We start from the raw sequence: 17126 nt of genomic DNA on the forward strand, positions 1-17126 counted from the left end.
TACGGTTTTATCTTGAATTTGTAGCTAACCAAAGATTTCTTCTATTTCTGAACCAAAGCTTATTCATTATGTTTCAATGGGGATATCAAAATAGTATGAAATAAATCTCTTTTTCTATTATACATAATAGTTATAAGTTAAAGCATTTAGTGCATTGTTTAAATAGCAAAGTTGCATTTAGTGACTTATAATATCATAGCTCATTAGAGCCACCCAGCACCACAGCGTCAGCGAGCGAGGCGATCCGCTGATGTAACCGAGTTGATGCAGTGAGCATAGTCCATAGAAGTCCATATTCTAAATACTAAGCGCACGAAGGGAGGTGGTGCAGGTCGGATGCCGGGTGGTTCTAATGAGCTATGTATAACCTTAATTGGTATGAGTAACCATTTTATCACAGTAAGCATAAGTGTAACTAGGTAAGGAAACACCCCTTCAAAGAAATCTGGGACACCCATAAGACAAAAACAAATTTTTGGTACTTTGCATGTCAATTTTTTTAAATTATTATCGAAATGTTATTGTTTATTCTTCCCCCAGTTACGCTTATACTGTTTGGAATCATAAGCTGTAATAATACTTATTACTTGAAAGTCTCAGGGTCACCTCTATATTTTATAAGAAAAACCTTAATTTTTTACTGGTTTATCAATATTGACCTAAAAATATTTGCAGCAATTATTTTATTGTAGGTACTATCGAAATACATTAAATTATACTCAAGATGCCAAACCGTGCTTGAATCTCAAATGTGATTATTTATTTGCATGAATGAATTAGCTTGATAGTAAAAATGCATCTTTTATAAAATTTCTTTTTTTGTACCTACCCTCATTGAATCCTAAAGGATGACATCACATGATTGTCAGCATCACCTCCAACATTAATATATCTATTGAAAATAAATTGCAAATTGCGTTTATGAATGACTATGATATAATATGAATATTCATCAATTTTCTTCTTTCCAAAACTCTTGTTCTAATTTTAGGCAGCGATTACACTTGTAAGTTTTACTAACGTAAGTAGTTTACATGATTATTATCTTACGACAAATTTACTAATGTAAACACTCACCATAGTAGTTGTAAATTAATTAAGTAAGCTACTTACGTGAGCAAAACTTACAGGTGTAATCGCGGCCTTAAATAAAATTCGAGTTGTTGCTGACAATTGTGATTTCACCTTAAATATCCTTATGACTAAAATAAATCTTGAATAAGAAGTAAAACAATAACATAAAATTTCTCTAATATTTTATTCGCATTTAGCTGTCAATAAATTAATTATTATATACACTAGCAATTAAATTAATATTTATTTAACAATCTTTTGTAATATAGACTTAATGGTAGCATGGGACTACCAAGTTGCAATGATTTATCAAAAACGTTAAAGTTCTTCTTCTGCAGTTTCGTTAAATATTTATCCACTGCAATAGCTGGTAGAAATATCTGATTACATATTTTTGGTACTTCAATTTTTCTTGCCTGGAATAAAAAATATTTTTAAAAATAAGTATTCTAAATTAATTTCGCGACAGGTCGATATGGCAATAGGGTATGAGGCGGGGGGACGGACGCCCCGCACACCCGCGCGTCACAGTGTTTTTATAGGAAGTAGGTATAGAAGTGGATCTAGGTTTTTAAAAATCCTGTGGGAGGTTTTAAATATTCTGGGATAAAAAGTGCCTAGCCTATGTTACTCTTCAGCTCTTTATATCGATACATAAAATCACATCAATCATTGTTCTGTGATTAAAGGACAAACCAAACAAACAAATACATTGTCACATTTATAATGTGGGTAGTAATGATATTTAGGCATTCACATTCAAAATTTGGATGCCTGTTGCCTATGAAATTCTGGCTAACTCTCTGTGCATTGTGTTCTGCATTACTAAGGTTTGGGCTAAAACCGGCCAAGTGCGAGTCAGGCTCGCGCACCGAGGGTTCCGTACTACAGTCGTATTTTTTCGACATTTTGCACGATAATTCAAAAACTGTGATGCATAAAAATAAATAAAATCTGTTTTAGAATGCACAGGTAAAGCCCTTTCTTATGATACCCCACTTGTTATAGTTATCTTATTTCGAAAATTGAAAATACTAATTATTAGTTCATGACCACAATTTAATTTTTTTTGTGTGATTTAACCCTAAATTCACGGTTTTCAGTATTTTCCCCTTATGTCTGCTATAAGACCTACGTACCTGCTAAATTTAATGATTCGAAGTCAACGGGAAGTACCCTGTAGGTTTCTTGACATACATTGCATATTCTGTCAAAGCCTTTACTTAGCACTCACCTTTTCTAAATGGCTTTTAGCTCTACTTGCTATTTCAAATACAACATTCCTCATATTCTCGTTATCAGTCCCCCTCAGAACTGCCTGTTGACTGACTTTATACTTCATTAATACTTCCATTGGCAAACATATTGTTTTGTGATAATTTGATATGTGAACAGATCTGAAATATTATAAATATTTGAAACCATATGGTATAAGAATAAGATTGTATTTCAGACGTAAATATAATATGGAGAAATTTTGTCAAAAGACCATATTTAAAAACTTTATAAGACAAGAGATAAGTCAAGACAACACCTAAGAAAGCAGTTTAAAGTAAGGTTGAAGCAGACATAAGCACAACAATTTATAACTAGCTTAGGTTTTGTATTCTGTTTAATTTTCATTAAAATTAAGTCAGTACTTTTAAAACTACTAAGCTTTTAAGGATCAAAAAGAATTGCCTTAAGCATACAATGTGGCTAATTCCATTGTACATAATCTCTTAACTAAACTAAAATGTCTCGTCTAAATCTATTGCCAACCCTTTCATAATGTTGCTTGCTTAGATTTAGACCTGTTAATTTAGTTTTGTTTAGAGATTGTGTACAAGAGAATCAGCCCCAATGAATTGAAATACAGTTACAGTTAGGCTGTCTATCCACCAGGGATGTCAGAGGATACAGTCAACTAGTGAGAGATGTGTGAAACCCACCTATAGGCCTACTTTATTTTAACTGGTGAAAACATTACATACAACAAACTAACCTTAGTATGTTGACTAGTCCTTGAGCCTTACCCAAATGAGATGCAGCATGATCAGCATGTACATTGGCAACTCCAGCAATACAAAGCAGTAGGTAGTAGATAGTAGAAACAGTATTTTCTGTATATGCCTCGACATCTTCTAGTGACTTAAAATATTTTGTCTTGAGTAACCCAGCTCGTGATGAAATTAGCCTTTCAATATAGCGTTTTGGAAGCTTATAAGTTGCACATATCTGTAAATGAGTCATTATATTTTGTTATACAAAAACTACTTGAACTATTGCCATTTTAAGGTTTTAAAACTCCTGAAGGATCTTTTTATATAGAATTATATTATATAAAAACTGTTGTGACTGTCTGCAGGCTATGTAAGTATGTGCCAAATTTCATCAAGGTTAGAGGTTATATAATAAGCATAAAACAAGACTATATGTTTAAGTAGATACATTAAAATAATAAGACAAGAGATAAACCTTGTTCAATTCTTGAGTTACTGGATTGGCTGGTATATTAGCATTTTGTTTGTCATAGATAACACCCATAGCATCTTGCCAGAATTGCAACCTCATCGCTGCAGTCTGAGGATCTGTAGTTTGGTCTTGAACCCTCGCTATTTCTGCATTAAAGGCTCTTACAACTAATGCAGGAGACCTCAGGGCCTTTGTCATGAGGAGAGTAGCCAAATAGTTTTCATAATCGTGCTGTCTACCTGCGAAAATGTATAAGTACGAGAAGAGTTTCTTTATTGATATTTTACAATCTTAATACATACATTTAAAAATGTGACAAAACATTCTGTGAAAACACAAATTGTGTAAGTATAATATGTTTCCTAAAAATAATAATTATATTAAACAATAATTCTTTTTTATTTATAATTTTATTATACTAATGTTTATAATGATATGCGACGTACACAGACCTATACTACGTAGGTATATAATAATTAAAATGTTAGATACCTTACAATGGTCGCACAGTAGTTTAAAGAGTTTTCACTTAAAGACGAAGAGGCCTGCTGCGTCAATAATCTCCTTAATGATTTATAAGCACTATAAGGATATTTCAAATGCAAAATCATCTTGAATATCCTTCTTATTATTTTATTTTATATATTATGCCTTATAATTTTACCTACAAATGCACTGTTTTGAAGCTGTTGGATGTTAATAGGTATTAATTATCAATTTTAGTATTTTATATATTTACTTTTTACTATCTATTTACTTTTATATAGTAAATATATTTTGTGTTGTTTCTTCAAATCGTACCTACATTTCATTCCAATGATTCCAATTTCCAATCAAATCCAAAGAGAATATAATCACTACGTTTTATGTCATTGGATTGGATCAAGATTTTTTATAAATCACGTTAATGTCATAACTCAAATGTCATTTTTACTCTATGGCACTACGCCAACCAAGGCTAAAATCCAGAGCCGTAAAGCTATTTGAAAAAAAACAATGCTAAACCAAAGGCCAAGGCTAGTATATAGTAGATAATCTATGGGCCAAGGCCAATCCAATCCAATGATGAATGGTAGTATCCCTATTAATCTGTGATGAATGGTCTCTTCATGCGAATGGCGGGAAATACAACATCTGCAGTCTGCACCTCTTCTCTTCCTTAGTGAGAAATCCTCACTAATCCATAAGTAATATTATCTCCAATTCAATCACTATTCTACGCGGGCATGATTTATATAGTAATAAGACAAGGCTAGCTTTAAGTTTTATTGTAATATATTTAAAAAAAAAAACATTTCCAATTAAATTACTTAGATAGGTATATATATTATAGATATTTTATAGATAAAGATGTTTTGTAACAAAATGGAGGCGATCATTTAAGTAGATAAGTAATATACAAGGAACTTGGTTTAACAAGTAATATATTATGTAATATTCTTAATATTATGATGTAGTTTAACCTACCTACTGTATCTATTGAAAAACATTGCAAATCGAAATACCTAGGGTATTCTCACATTATGTTGAGTTCATGACTGACAATTCCGATTATTTATTCATGTTTTATATTACGCTTGTTAGAACTTATAAGTCAGAACTCGAAAGCCTTACTAGCACTTGGCAAGGTGGTAATATAGCCACGGCCGAAGCTCCATCAAGCTAGACAATTTCAAAATTATTCCAATTGCCCTTGCCGGGTATCGAACGCGGGACCTCTCCCTACTCGTCGAATCGTCAACTCATAACAGGTAAGTATTTAGTAGCTTTAGTTTTAAGTTTTTAACAAATCCAACATCTGACTATCGAAAAGAGTAATTTAGAACCTATTTTGAATAAATCATTTGACTTTGTTGCCATTTTTAGCTTTGGACAACAGATGGGCATTATACTTTATGATAGACGTGTTGCTTAGGTTGTGACAACGCGTATCCAACTATTACGATTGTTAAGTAACATTGAATCAAGTTGGTAACTGGATGGGTGACTGACTTTGGAAATCTGAATTTGGCATTTTCGTTTCGTCCTTGCCTCGGCCCCTGTCATTATCACTAATAACTGATAATAATTTTATTATTTACTGTAAAACCTAATGAGTCGAAAATCACTCAACGTGAGTCACGACTCCCATCAATCCATACTAATATTATAAATGCGAAAGTGTGTCTGTCTGTCTGTCTGCTAGCTTTTCACGGCTCAACCGTTCAACCGATTTTGATGAAATTTTGTACAGAGGTAGCTTGCAACCCGGGGAAGGACATAAGCTACTTTTTATCCCGGAAAATTTAGGAGTTCTCACAGGATTTTTAAAAGCCTAAATCCACGCGTACGAAGTCGTGGGCATCAGCTAGTGAGGAATATGACTATAAAAAACCGATCAAGTGCGAATCAGACTCGCACACAAAAGGTTCCGTACCATCGTACAAGACGTAACACTTATCATTTTTTTTAATTTACATGGCAGCTATTATATTTTTGTTACAGAGACAATAGAAATACATATTTTATGCCAGCTCTCCACCTATTACGCTTTTTGAGATACAAGCCCATGGACAGACAGACGGACGGCCGCACAGCGGAGGCTAAGTATCAAGCGGGTCCAGTTGGCACCCTTCGCGTACAGATCCCTGAAAAGAAGATTTTATTTTATTTTATTCAGATGCAAGTTAGCCCTTGACTGCAATCTCACCTGGTGGTAAGTGATGAAGCAGACTAAGATGGACGCGGGCTAAACTGGAAGAGGTATGGCAGTTTTTATGAAACCCAGGCCCTTTTTGGTTTCTACACGGCATCGTACCGGAACGCTAAATCGCTTAGTGGTACGGCTTTGCCTGTAAGGGTGGTAACTAGCCACGGCCGAAGCCTCCCACCAGACCAGACTAGAAATTATAAAACTCCAAACCCCTGCCAGGAATCGAACCTGGGACCTCCCACTAATAAGACCACAGTACTTATACCACTGCGCTAGGGAGGTCGTCAAAAGATTCTATCAAAGAGCGAATTCACCCAAGTAGACTCGGAAAATCTGAGTAAACCGAAGTCACTGGTTATTGTGGAAATTGTTATGGTGTTTATTAATTGCATCAGCATAAGTGTCGCAGTTAGCAAGGGTAGAATATTTAAATAACAGGCTTCTACTGTCGTCATCTCATATACATTTTCAAACCAGTTCCGCCACTTGGAAGCTAGTATCCGTCAAATGTAGTATTGATACAAAAGTGAGGTGAATCGAAAGGGAGGCACTATTCTTAATTCAAGTGTTGACGCAGATTTTAATTTCGCGCTAGTTTTGTGCTAATGTCGCAACGTATTCGTCGCAGCCAGGAGTGGGAGGTGCGTGCTTCGACTCTAGCCCGCAAAACCACCAACCCTATACGACGAATTGTCGAGAACTTACAAGTGGAACCTAATCCTGACAAGGAACTCATTGCCCTTTCAATAGGTAAGCTCTTGAAACGTAAAATTAGGTACCTACCTATCGCCTACTGCTGATTTCGATAATATTAAATACGCAATACAAAAATACGTCGGGGGAAAAAAATAAACGAATAATAAAACAGTGAATTTCTACTTCTGATAAGAAGGAAACACGGGTTTTAGGGCTCCGTACCGGAAGAGTGCCAACGGGACCCTATTACAGCCTCCGCTGTCCGTCCGTCTGTCTGTCTGTCAGCGGGCTAGGTAAGTATATCTCGAATGAACCGCAGGTAGAGAGTTGAAATTTTCAGAATGCAAAGAGAAAGAAATTAAAAAGAAATTTGTATTTGAGATTTTTCTATTGCCACTATACCAACAAATAATAAAAAATCAAGATGGCGCATTTCAAATGGATACCATGATGCCAAATTAAAAAATCTTTTCAATTTCAAGAAGCCAATAAAATAAATGATCCTGACTCCTGTGTACCTACTGATCCTCCGGTCACTTACTATAGCCACAATTCTCTTCATAAGTCATCGCTCCACCTATGAGGTGATGAACGACAGACCGATGAATTTCGTTAATTATTATTAAAAAATAAAATTTAGGCAGTATGCAAATTATGTATGGAAATTGGAAAGGAGAATATTGGGTTAGGAGTATCTCCAAAGTCAAGGTTAACCAGGTCTATTTTTGGTGGGTATACTGGGTAGTAAATTTTGTAGTCACTTATTGAAAACTACTCCTAAGAAATTTATTGATAAAATGTACTTTAAGCATAATAAACTGTCGATCCTCTGTCGATGGTCTAGTTGCTAGTAGGTACTTACCATTAGTGTGGTACTTCCTACTTCAAAATTTGCATAACAGTCGCAGAGAGTTTCAGAAGACATAGGTACCTACCTACTGGAGATGTCTCGCAACAAATTCAAAGTTTTTATAAAACGCCAACTTACTGAAAAATCTTATTATATGTAAATGATAAGAAAGCTTAGGAATGAGTTGCTTAAAGTGTTGCTGCTTTCTTTGCAGCTTAGTTCTAACGAGTTTTAAGTGGGTGAATACCCGGCAGTTTGTTGTGAGCTCTTATCAGGGCGCGCTTGGAACCACAGAGTACCTACTTTTTATGCTTGGAACCCTCGTAGCTTTAGTTTTAGTTTTACTTAATTAATTTACCACTACATAAATTAATTAGTGATATTTCAACATTTGACAATCAAAACGTGTACAATGGTACCTACCTATTTTAAATGGCTTAGATTTTGAAGGTACATAGCTAATTCTTTTTTTTGATAGGCGATCCAACAATTTTCGGAAATCTCAACCCTCCGGACCAAGTATTGCAAGCTATTCGAGAAAGTATTGAATTACATAAAAGTAGAGGCTACGCTCCATCTAAGGGTCACTATGAAGCTAGAGTTGCAGTGGCCAAATACAGTGCCCATCAGGGTGATGTAAGTCCCGAGGACGTAATCTTAACTAGTGGTTGCTCCCATGCAATTGAAATGGTAATCACAGCTATTGCAGAGCGTGGACAAAATATCCTCGTACCTCGACCAGGATTCTCCATATATCAAACTTTGTCAGAAGGTTTTGGAATAAAAACGAAATATTACAATTTATTGGTAAGTTGAGAAGCTGAAACAATTTAATTAGTTAATCATTTGGAATTACTACTACCTATGATATCGCGTAAATACTTACTCAACATGAAGAAAATGTTTATTTGATTGTGCAAGGCCGCAATCTGCAGCTTTCTAAAATTTTCCTTAACATAAATAATATAGGTAGGTCCCCATCCAATATTAAATAGTTACCGTAGATTACAGTTTTAGATTATATATAAATAACGTATTTAAAGCATTCAAATTGTTGGGTATCTATCAGCGATCAAGTTGTTATTGAAAATCAATTAAATTATTACAATATCTATACTGATTATTATTTTAATATTTTAAGCTTTGTATACACGACAATATAAGTATATGGTTTGGATGGTTGGAAAAGCTTTCGTGTAAATGTGATAAAAATATTATTTTTGTCACTAAAATTTATATAATTTAATGTAAAAATGTAACCATAAACGTGTTTCTAGAAGCAGAACAAGTTTCCGTTTTATTGTGGGCATTAGGTATTTGCATATTTGCACCGCATTCTCCTTTACAAATCCTGTATTGTTTGCTTATGTTTAATCAATGATTTTTTTCATTTAAATCTTTAAAATCATTAAATACATCTATTACTTTACAGCCAAACGCTCATTGGAAAATAGATCTTGATGATTTAGAAAGCCAGATAGACGACGATACTGTTGCTATAGTAGTTAATAATCCATCAAATCCATGTGGTTCGGTGTATGATAAGGAACATTTATATGAAATTTTAGATATAGCCTCCAGAAACAGAGTGCCCATTATAGCCGATGAAATATATGAACACTTCGTGTTCTCTGACCACAAATTTACACCCATATCTTCTATATCCAAAGATGTTCCTGTACTAACATGCAGTGGGCTTACAAAGCGATTTTTAGTTCCTGGTTGGCGAATGGGCTGGATAGTTATTCACGACCGAAATAATGTCCTGGGGAAGGAAATAAGACAGGCTTTATCTAATTTGTCTATGAGAATTCTCGGACCCAGCGCGTTAATACAGACTGCATTACCGGCCATTCTAGAATACACGCCGCAAAGTTTCTTCGACGATGTGTTGTTGTTTATCGAGGTGAGTGGAAGGTTTCCTGTAATAGCTGTGTCACAAGATACATAATATTATCTACTGTTGTTGTCTCATAATTGCATGTATTTTATTTACTGCGAATCATTGCATTTTGATTTATTGTGATCCATTGTAAATATTTAGAAACACTACAACAATTTTTCACTTTTTTATAAAATATATTCTATGCACTTTAAATACATTAATAATTCAAGAAGTTTGGCGTCAATTTATAATTTAGCACAAAGTGCTCTTTGAATATTTTGTTTCAGACCCAAGCTAAACTAGCTTATAAGGAATTAAGAACCGCTCCCGGACTGCGACCAATTGAGCCCCAAGGAGCTATGTATATGATGATAGGCATACAAATGTCTTTATTTCCTGAGTTTAAGGATGAATGCCAGTTTGTGGAAAGCCTCGTGACTGAACAATCTGTGTTCTGCTTGCCAGGACAGGTATTGCTCACTGCTCTTTCTTACGTTTACCTACAGTTAAAAGTCTGACAAATTCATTTTTGTAGAGTTCGCCAGTAGTCGTCCTAGGTCTCCTAGCCTTTGGAAATCAGATAGGTACGGACACAGTAGGTAGTCGGTATCAACGACAGAGACAACGCTCTACGAAACCGCTATCTCTTTCTAAAAGTCGATGTAACTACAATATTTCCTACCGGGTAGGTACTGTAGTTGAATATTTGAATCTTTATTAATTTGACTATTCTTAACAACAAGAAAAGTGTGAAAAATATTGTTAATTTAGATATTGGGGCATATGATATTATAAGGCATGTAAGGTAAATAATTAATGTTCTTTTTGTTATAGTGCTTCGAATATCCTAACTACATGCGAATTGTATTAACCGTACCAGAAGACAAACTAAAGGAGGCATGTCAAAGGATAAAAATATTTTGCAAAGACCATGTAATGGGTGAAATAAGGAAAAAAATTGAAAACAATGATATTGAGAATGAAGTGAAAGTTATATGTGAAGAAATACCCAATGTCGTGTGATTTACTTGTCTTTAGGTACATAGGTACTTAGGTACTGTGCTTTTTAGTGTAACAATTGATGACTCTCCTGTCCTGTTGACAGGTAGAGCCATCAATAGCTAAAATTACTTAATAGGTATGATGCCAATACCCTATATGACACAAATAAAATATTTTTTAGGAATGATTAAATAAAGGGTCTTTCAAATTTCCTAAATCTACGTCACATTAGTTTTAAGTTTGCTAACCATTTTAAATTATCGATTTAACTAAAAAAAAGTACCTACCTACGTCAAATGTTTATGACGACACATCTATGTATTTCATATAAGTCCCGCAAATTGCTTTTGCGCTGGAACCATGTCTCATTAACATCGAAATGACGTCATTTTGACGTCAGCCGAAATAAAAATATCATCGACATAGGAGGTAATAATTCTTGTTGTACTACGAAGTAGTAACTAGTTAGTTACATACAATTTCTTTGAAAAATATCAGCTCGAAACTTCAGTCTAGTGCTGACGTCACTAAAATGGCGACCACGCGCATTAGCAATTAGCGGGACTTATACCTACCTATTTTTTATTATCAAGATCATGAATATACCCAATAGAATATTATTACATGATAATACTGTTTCATTTCTAACAATCTAGCATTTGAAGAACCTACTTTTAAATCGGGTACAAATTGTAAATCGGGTTTAGTTTATTCCTCATGTCCATTATTCAATTTATAAAAACTAGTAGTAGGTATAAAGTCTATCATAAGTAATTTTAATGGTCTATCATAGACCATAAAAATTAAAATTACGGTTTTGTTAGATAGATGAGCGGGTCTTTTCCGTTTGGCCGGAACGGCCAAGCGAGGGTACGGGCCTCGAGACATGGCCTCCTTACCCGGATGGGGCGCAGGGCAACTTTGTGCCCTGGTGACTGTTTTTAAGTCGGAATTACACCGACTTGGGCCTGCCAATCTTGGCTTAAGGCCCTAGGGGACTTGTTCTGCGTTTGTTTGTCGCTAGTGCGAACGCCGCCGCCCGCGCGCGGAGACGCGGTCAAGTCCGGTGGGTCTCGCGTCGTCGTAATCGTCGTCGCTTGGATCATTTGCGTTCTGCGACAATGATGGCGATCGCAGGAGCTCACGAGGTAGTTGACGCCCGGTCGGCGGTCTAGGGATGGGTGGAGCGATGCCGTGGAGGTGCTCGTACGGTCCGTTATCCGCGCGCGCGAACATGCGGTGCTTTTATTTCTGGCCGGTGATGCGCCGCGCGAGTGTGCGGACTGCGGACGTAAGTACTCCTCCAGATAGATAGACCGTCTATGGTCTATCGTCTATCTAACAAAACCGTAGATGTCATGTCGCCTCCTTCTTACCCATAGATTATCTACTATATTACTAGAGTTCTTACCTCGCTCCACTTGATGCAAAAATGAATAGACCCCCCCTATTATACCAATGTTACCCGTTTCCACTTTAAAGAAAGCAGAAAGACGTTTCGTTTCGGTCAGCTGCACAGAGTACTTTGTCAGCTGTCAGTGTAAGAATTTCGTACGCGCATAAAAAAAAGCATAGGAAAAGAAAAAATCTTGGAAGTTGGAAAAGCGCAAAGAAAAGAATTTGTATTAATTTCTATTCACTCATCACTGCATTGCGGTTATAAGTTAAAATATAATTCAATTATTTCTCTATAAAAACAATTTAAGGCTATAGGAATAGAAAATCTGTGATTTTGTTACAATTACAAGATGTCACAAGTAAAATCTAGCAAAAAAATTAAGTGGGCCTTGGATTTCAACCAAAAGTAAGCCGAAAACTGTAATTATGTAAAGTTGGTTAAATAACTATAAAATTAGTTATTTACTTACTCCTAATCATTATATTTTGTATTATTATTTCAGGAATAAAACGCAAACATCTGAGCTGCCTTCTCCTCCAGGGTATAGTCAATCCACTAGCGCAAATTATACAGAATCATCAAAAGATACGGACTCCAATCTTCTTTTGATCAAAAAGCTATGGGATGTTGCTCTTGGACCTTTGAAGCAGGTGCCAATGAATCTTTTCATAATGTATATGGCAGGCAATTCTATTTCCATATTTCCAATTATGATGGTGGGAATGCTGATTGTTAGACCAGTGAAGGCTTTGTTTTCAACACAAAGTACATTTAAGATGGTGGAAGGTACTCAAGCAGTGGGACAAAAGTTCGTTTACATTATTGGTAACATTGTAAATATATTGTTAGCTCTATATAAATGCCAGAGCATGGGACTGTTGCCTACTCATTCCAGTGATTGGTTAGCATTTGAGGAGCCAATAACCAGAGTGGAATATATTGGAGGGGGGCTATCTATGTTATAAACACAGTATCTTTTTACAGCTACCTTTATTTATTTAAAATCATTAAACTGTATATTATCTAGTAAATGTTATTTACAGAAAATTAAATTCATTAATAATTTATGCACAGTTGTTTCAGTCCTTGCCTTTCTTGCTTAATTCTTCCATTTTCGTTTTCACATAACATTGAGCTTTTTCAAATAGTGCCTTGGGGTCTTCAACTTTGTCGATCTAAAAATAAATAAATGACTACCAATAGGTAGGTACATTGATACTAACATTGGCACCGATTCCTTTGTCTTACTCTAAACTAAATTTAGCTATCTGCATCCTTTTCTTTTTAACAATGCTAAAAAAGGAACGGAACATGACTTTCACATTTAAAGACATTTAAATTTTAGTGCACAATACAAATTTAAACAGTAGGTTTGCGACTGCGTGCTAAAATCACATCACACACAATTTAGAAATGTCAAACTGCTTCTGTCCTTTTCATATTACAATAGTAAGAAGAGGGTGCGAATACTCTAAAATTAGGTTGTGCTTAGAATCGGTGCCATTGGCACCGATTCTAAGCACAACCTCCATGTCATGTTCCGTTGTAGCATTAGTAAAAAGAAAAGGATGCAGATAGATACTCTAGTTTAAAGAGAGACTAGAGAATCTGGGCCATTGTAAAAGCTTGGGCACCTTTCCAAAGAGAAATAATCTTAAATCATCATGAATATTATTAAGCTAAGTTGCGAAGCCATGTGTAAAATATAAAAACTAAAATATATTCTTGGTTCAAATTATTTTAATGTGGTACTAAAAACAATAAAACCAACCATTTCTGATCCTTTTTTTTCTTACTATTCTTGTCACATGTCTCAGATGTTTTCTTGCAAAACCACTCAACTGCAGTCTGCATTTAGAAAAATAGTGACCAAAGTATAAAAATTATAACAGAAATGTGACAAACACAAAAGAGGCCACAATGGTTAGTTTATTAATTGAACCAGGAATAATTTTATGACTCCAGCTTTCCTAATCACTAAATTAATAGAAATAGAAAAACCATCACAAACTAGAAATTAATCAAATCTTAATAGCAGTAATGATATCAAAATGACCTCTTTTGTGAGTCCTAGTGTTTGAATTGAAAGGGCCATTCTAAATAATAAGGTATCAAATTTTATTACTAGAAGCCATTGATTATGAAGATTATTAGAAATGAGCCAATTTAAGGATTGTTCCAGTTTTTTTTCAAATTAAGGAAAATATTGTAAGTACTTAAATTTTTTAAACATTATTATGGCTTCAATTTAATAATTTATCAAAGAAATATGCCTAACCTGATAATTTTGTGCTATGTAAACCCCTGCGTAGACACCAGTTCCAAAAATGATCTGGAATAAAAAAGTGAAGTGATAATATATAGAGTTAAATTCATAATAATTTTCTCAGAAGTCATCAAGTGATCAAATCAAACTAGATAAATATGGATGGATAAAATGCTAATTGAACTGCAACTAAAGCGCAATACATTGGTAAATCAAATATGTCCAATAAAATGTAAAGATTTTTAAGAGTGGTCTCTTCAAAATGTATTATTGCACACATTCGGAAATATTTTATACAGATCAATCAGGCTAGCATAAGGTATAAGTCGTAACTCATAAGTCATAAGTAATAAAATATTTGGGAAGAATAAAAAATATCAATTTAACTGGTCACAGTAGAACCATAGTGATCCTAGCAACATTTTTAATTTTTTGAGAAAATAAGGTAAACACATTTGGACATGTTTTTATTTTTATTATTATTTTGTAACGATTGCTCAATGAAAAAGGTACTAAGTATGCTTTTTTAGGGTTCCATACCCAAAGGGTAAAACGGGATCGTATTACTAAGACTCAGCTGTCTGTCTGTCACCAGGCTGTATCTCACGAACCCTGATAAACATATTTTTTATCATATCAATTTTTTATAGATAATGGTACGGAACCCTTCATGCGCGAGTCCGACTCGCACTTGGCCGGTCTTTTGCTCCTTTGTGTGACAATCATTATTTCCTGTGGCCTCTACAACTAGTCTCATGATTAATTCAGTAGGTAGTACAAATAACTTACACTATTTTTTATCAACCATGGGATACAACTCATGGCTGGAGCTGGAGGTTTACAAGCATCAGGTGGCCTTTGACAACAAGGCATTTTAGGTACAAGAATTCATTTTATTAGGTACAAATTTACACAAATTTTACTATAAAATGTATGTACACATTTACTAGGTATATTGAGAATAAGCAGATTTTTTGGTATATTCAAATTTTATTATAAAAATGTGGTATAAAATGTAAATAACATAAACTGATTGAGAAATGTGACTTTCTAAATTTGAAATTAGCTGTCAAAATTAAGCTCAAATCAAGAAGCTCAGATAAATAATTAATTAGAAATCTTTTAAAAAACACAAAAGCTAATAAGTATTATTTTGAGAGTATAATTTATTATGATATGTATTCTTATGAAAACATTTTTTTACAATAGATATTATTATTATCAAACAATGTTTGTAAGAAAACCAAAAAAATTGCATTTTTTTAATGTGATATTGGCCCCGATTCTCTAGTCTCTCTCTAAACTAAATTTAGAGTATCTGCATCCTTTTCTTTTTACTAATGCTAAAAAAGGAACGGAACATGACTTTCACATTTAAAGACTCTAAATTTTAGTGCACAATACAAATTTAAACAGTAGGTTCGCGAGTGCGTGCTAAAATCACGGGTTTTACCATCTAAAAATTAAATTTAGAAATGTCAAACTGCTTCTGTCCTTTTCATATTACAATAGTAAGAAGAGGGTGCGAATACTCTAAAATTAAGTTGTGCTTAGAATCGGTGCCATTATTAAGTATTATATATCTATGTTTAAAGTTAACAAACATGACATTCATTCCTTAAAAGCCCACCTTGAATTCAGTTGAATTTCAGAAATTTAGTCTTTCGCTAACTCATTCTTGAATTTGAATAATTTTGCAGCCACTAGGAAGAAAATCATGTATGAATGCTTTAAATTACAAATCCGTTAAAAATAATATGTTAGCAAAAATGAAAATAGTTATGATGTTAAGCATATAATAAAGCTGATAAGTGAAAAGGAGTTCTGTAATGTTTTAAATTAAGTTTAAAACAAAAGGTTTTAAAGGTTTTAAGGTTTAGGGTAATTAATGTTATCATCTTAATGTGCACATGTTGGCAATTAAGTAAAGAATAGGTAATATAAATATTTACTTACAAAGGTACTCACCAGTCCTTTCAACATTTTTTAAAGCGATTTATTAATAATATTATGCACTTAGAACTGAATCGAATTTTAAGATTTAAGAAGATGATGTTTACCTATGCGTTCTGCAATAATTTAGTTAAATTGTACATAAGTACAAAGATTATTTTTAATATCTAATTGCCTACTTTTATAATAAGGAAAGTAAATAAACCCCGATAGATTTGAGATTTGTGACCATAGAGTAAAGTAATACACTTGCAGTTGTGACGTGAGGACGTGACACTGACAGACAGCTGTTTTTGAGGTATGTGTTTTTGACACAGGTACCTATGTCGTTTTTGACCGTAGAGGTCCATGCTGTAGATAGAGTAATAAAGGTAGATACAGGAACGTTTGCTTTCTAATTCACACTAAAAAGAGAGCACAGATAAAGTTACTAATGTGATAAACAGAGACGCAGCTAACCGATTTTTGTCCCTTATTGTGTAACTGGTTTTTTTCAAGAATACATACAAGGAATGCAACTTTTGTTGCAAAACAAACTTTGAGAATTCGTGGCATCATTGTATTTCTTAATAGTTATAAATTACATGTTTTCACATAAAAAAACGTTTAATACAAATATTGTTGATCGGTTAATACAAATATTGACTACTAAACAATGGTAATAATTGTCGTGTTATTCATCGCTACGTCGTGCTATCGCTATCTCAAACACGGTTACACAGTACTTAAATCTACCCCTTCATTACTATATCTACGTTTTTGACTTTGACAATAAGAATGACATTTTTCTTTCTCTATAGCTTCAGAGACAAATGAATACATTTACAGCAACGGGTAACTTTAGAAACGTGTCAA

The 17126-nt window shown here is 34.1% G+C and overlaps 3 protein-coding genes and 1 long non-coding RNA gene across 9 annotated transcripts; 2 read left to right on the forward strand and 2 right to left on the reverse strand.

The window, feature by feature from the left end:
* Positions 1-1247: 1247 nt before the first annotated feature.
* sicily (NADH dehydrogenase (ubiquinone) complex I, assembly factor 6 homolog sicily) lies at positions 1248-4377 on the reverse strand. 3 transcript variants are annotated; one of them, XM_034970808.2, is made up of 6 exons: positions 4334-4354; positions 4021-4214; positions 3532-3763; positions 3059-3291; positions 2309-2471; positions 1248-1490 (listed from the first exon to the last, which is right to left on the reverse strand). In XM_034970808.2, exons 2-6 carry the CDS (start codon positions 4137-4139, stop codon positions 1311-1313), a joined length of 927 nt encoding a protein of 308 aa, XP_034826699.1. In that variant the 5' UTR covers positions 4140-4214; positions 4334-4354; the 3' UTR covers positions 1248-1310. The 3 variants fall into 3 exon arrangements, with proteins under 3 accessions (XP_034826699.1, XP_034826707.1, XP_069354409.1); XM_034970816.2 differs by having other exon boundaries at positions 3532-3767; positions 4021-4377; XM_069498308.1 differs by lacking the exons at positions 4021-4214; positions 4334-4354 and adding an exon at positions 4268-4330 and having other exon boundaries at positions 3532-3767.
* Positions 4378-6571: 2194 nt separating this feature from the next.
* On the forward strand, positions 6572-12458 carry Tat (Tyrosine aminotransferase). Its single transcript, XM_034970614.2, has 5 exons — positions 6572-6970; positions 8245-8573; positions 9199-9672; positions 9939-10121; positions 10486-12458. Exons 1-5 carry the CDS (start codon positions 6826-6828, stop codon positions 10672-10674), a joined length of 1320 nt encoding a protein of 439 aa, XP_034826505.1. The 5' UTR covers positions 6572-6825; the 3' UTR covers positions 10675-12458.
* On the forward strand, positions 12224-13119 carry EMC4 (ER membrane protein complex subunit 4). Its single transcript, XM_034971031.2, has 2 exons — positions 12224-12457; positions 12555-13119. Exons 1-2 carry the CDS (start codon positions 12402-12404, stop codon positions 13015-13017), a joined length of 519 nt encoding a protein of 172 aa, XP_034826922.1. The 5' UTR covers positions 12224-12401; the 3' UTR covers positions 13018-13119.
* LOC117984459 (uncharacterized) lies at positions 13026-16556 on the reverse strand. Of its 4 annotated transcripts, none has more exons than XR_011236712.1 (4): positions 16287-16556; positions 14331-14384; positions 13824-13900; positions 13026-13227 (listed from the first exon to the last, which is right to left on the reverse strand). It is a non-coding gene; the product is annotated as an uncharacterized lncRNA (long non-coding RNA). The 4 variants fall into 4 exon arrangements; XR_011236710.1 differs by having other exon boundaries at positions 16275-16556; XR_011236714.1 differs by lacking the exon at positions 16287-16556 and adding an exon at positions 15949-15967.
* Between the last annotated feature and the right edge of the window lie 570 nt (positions 16557-17126).

The sequence above is a fragment of the Maniola hyperantus genome, chromosome 1, assembly GCF_902806685.2.
Source record: "Maniola hyperantus chromosome 1, iAphHyp1.2, whole genome shotgun sequence".
NCBI classification, from domain to species: Eukaryota; Metazoa; Arthropoda; class Insecta; order Lepidoptera; family Nymphalidae; genus Maniola; species Maniola hyperantus.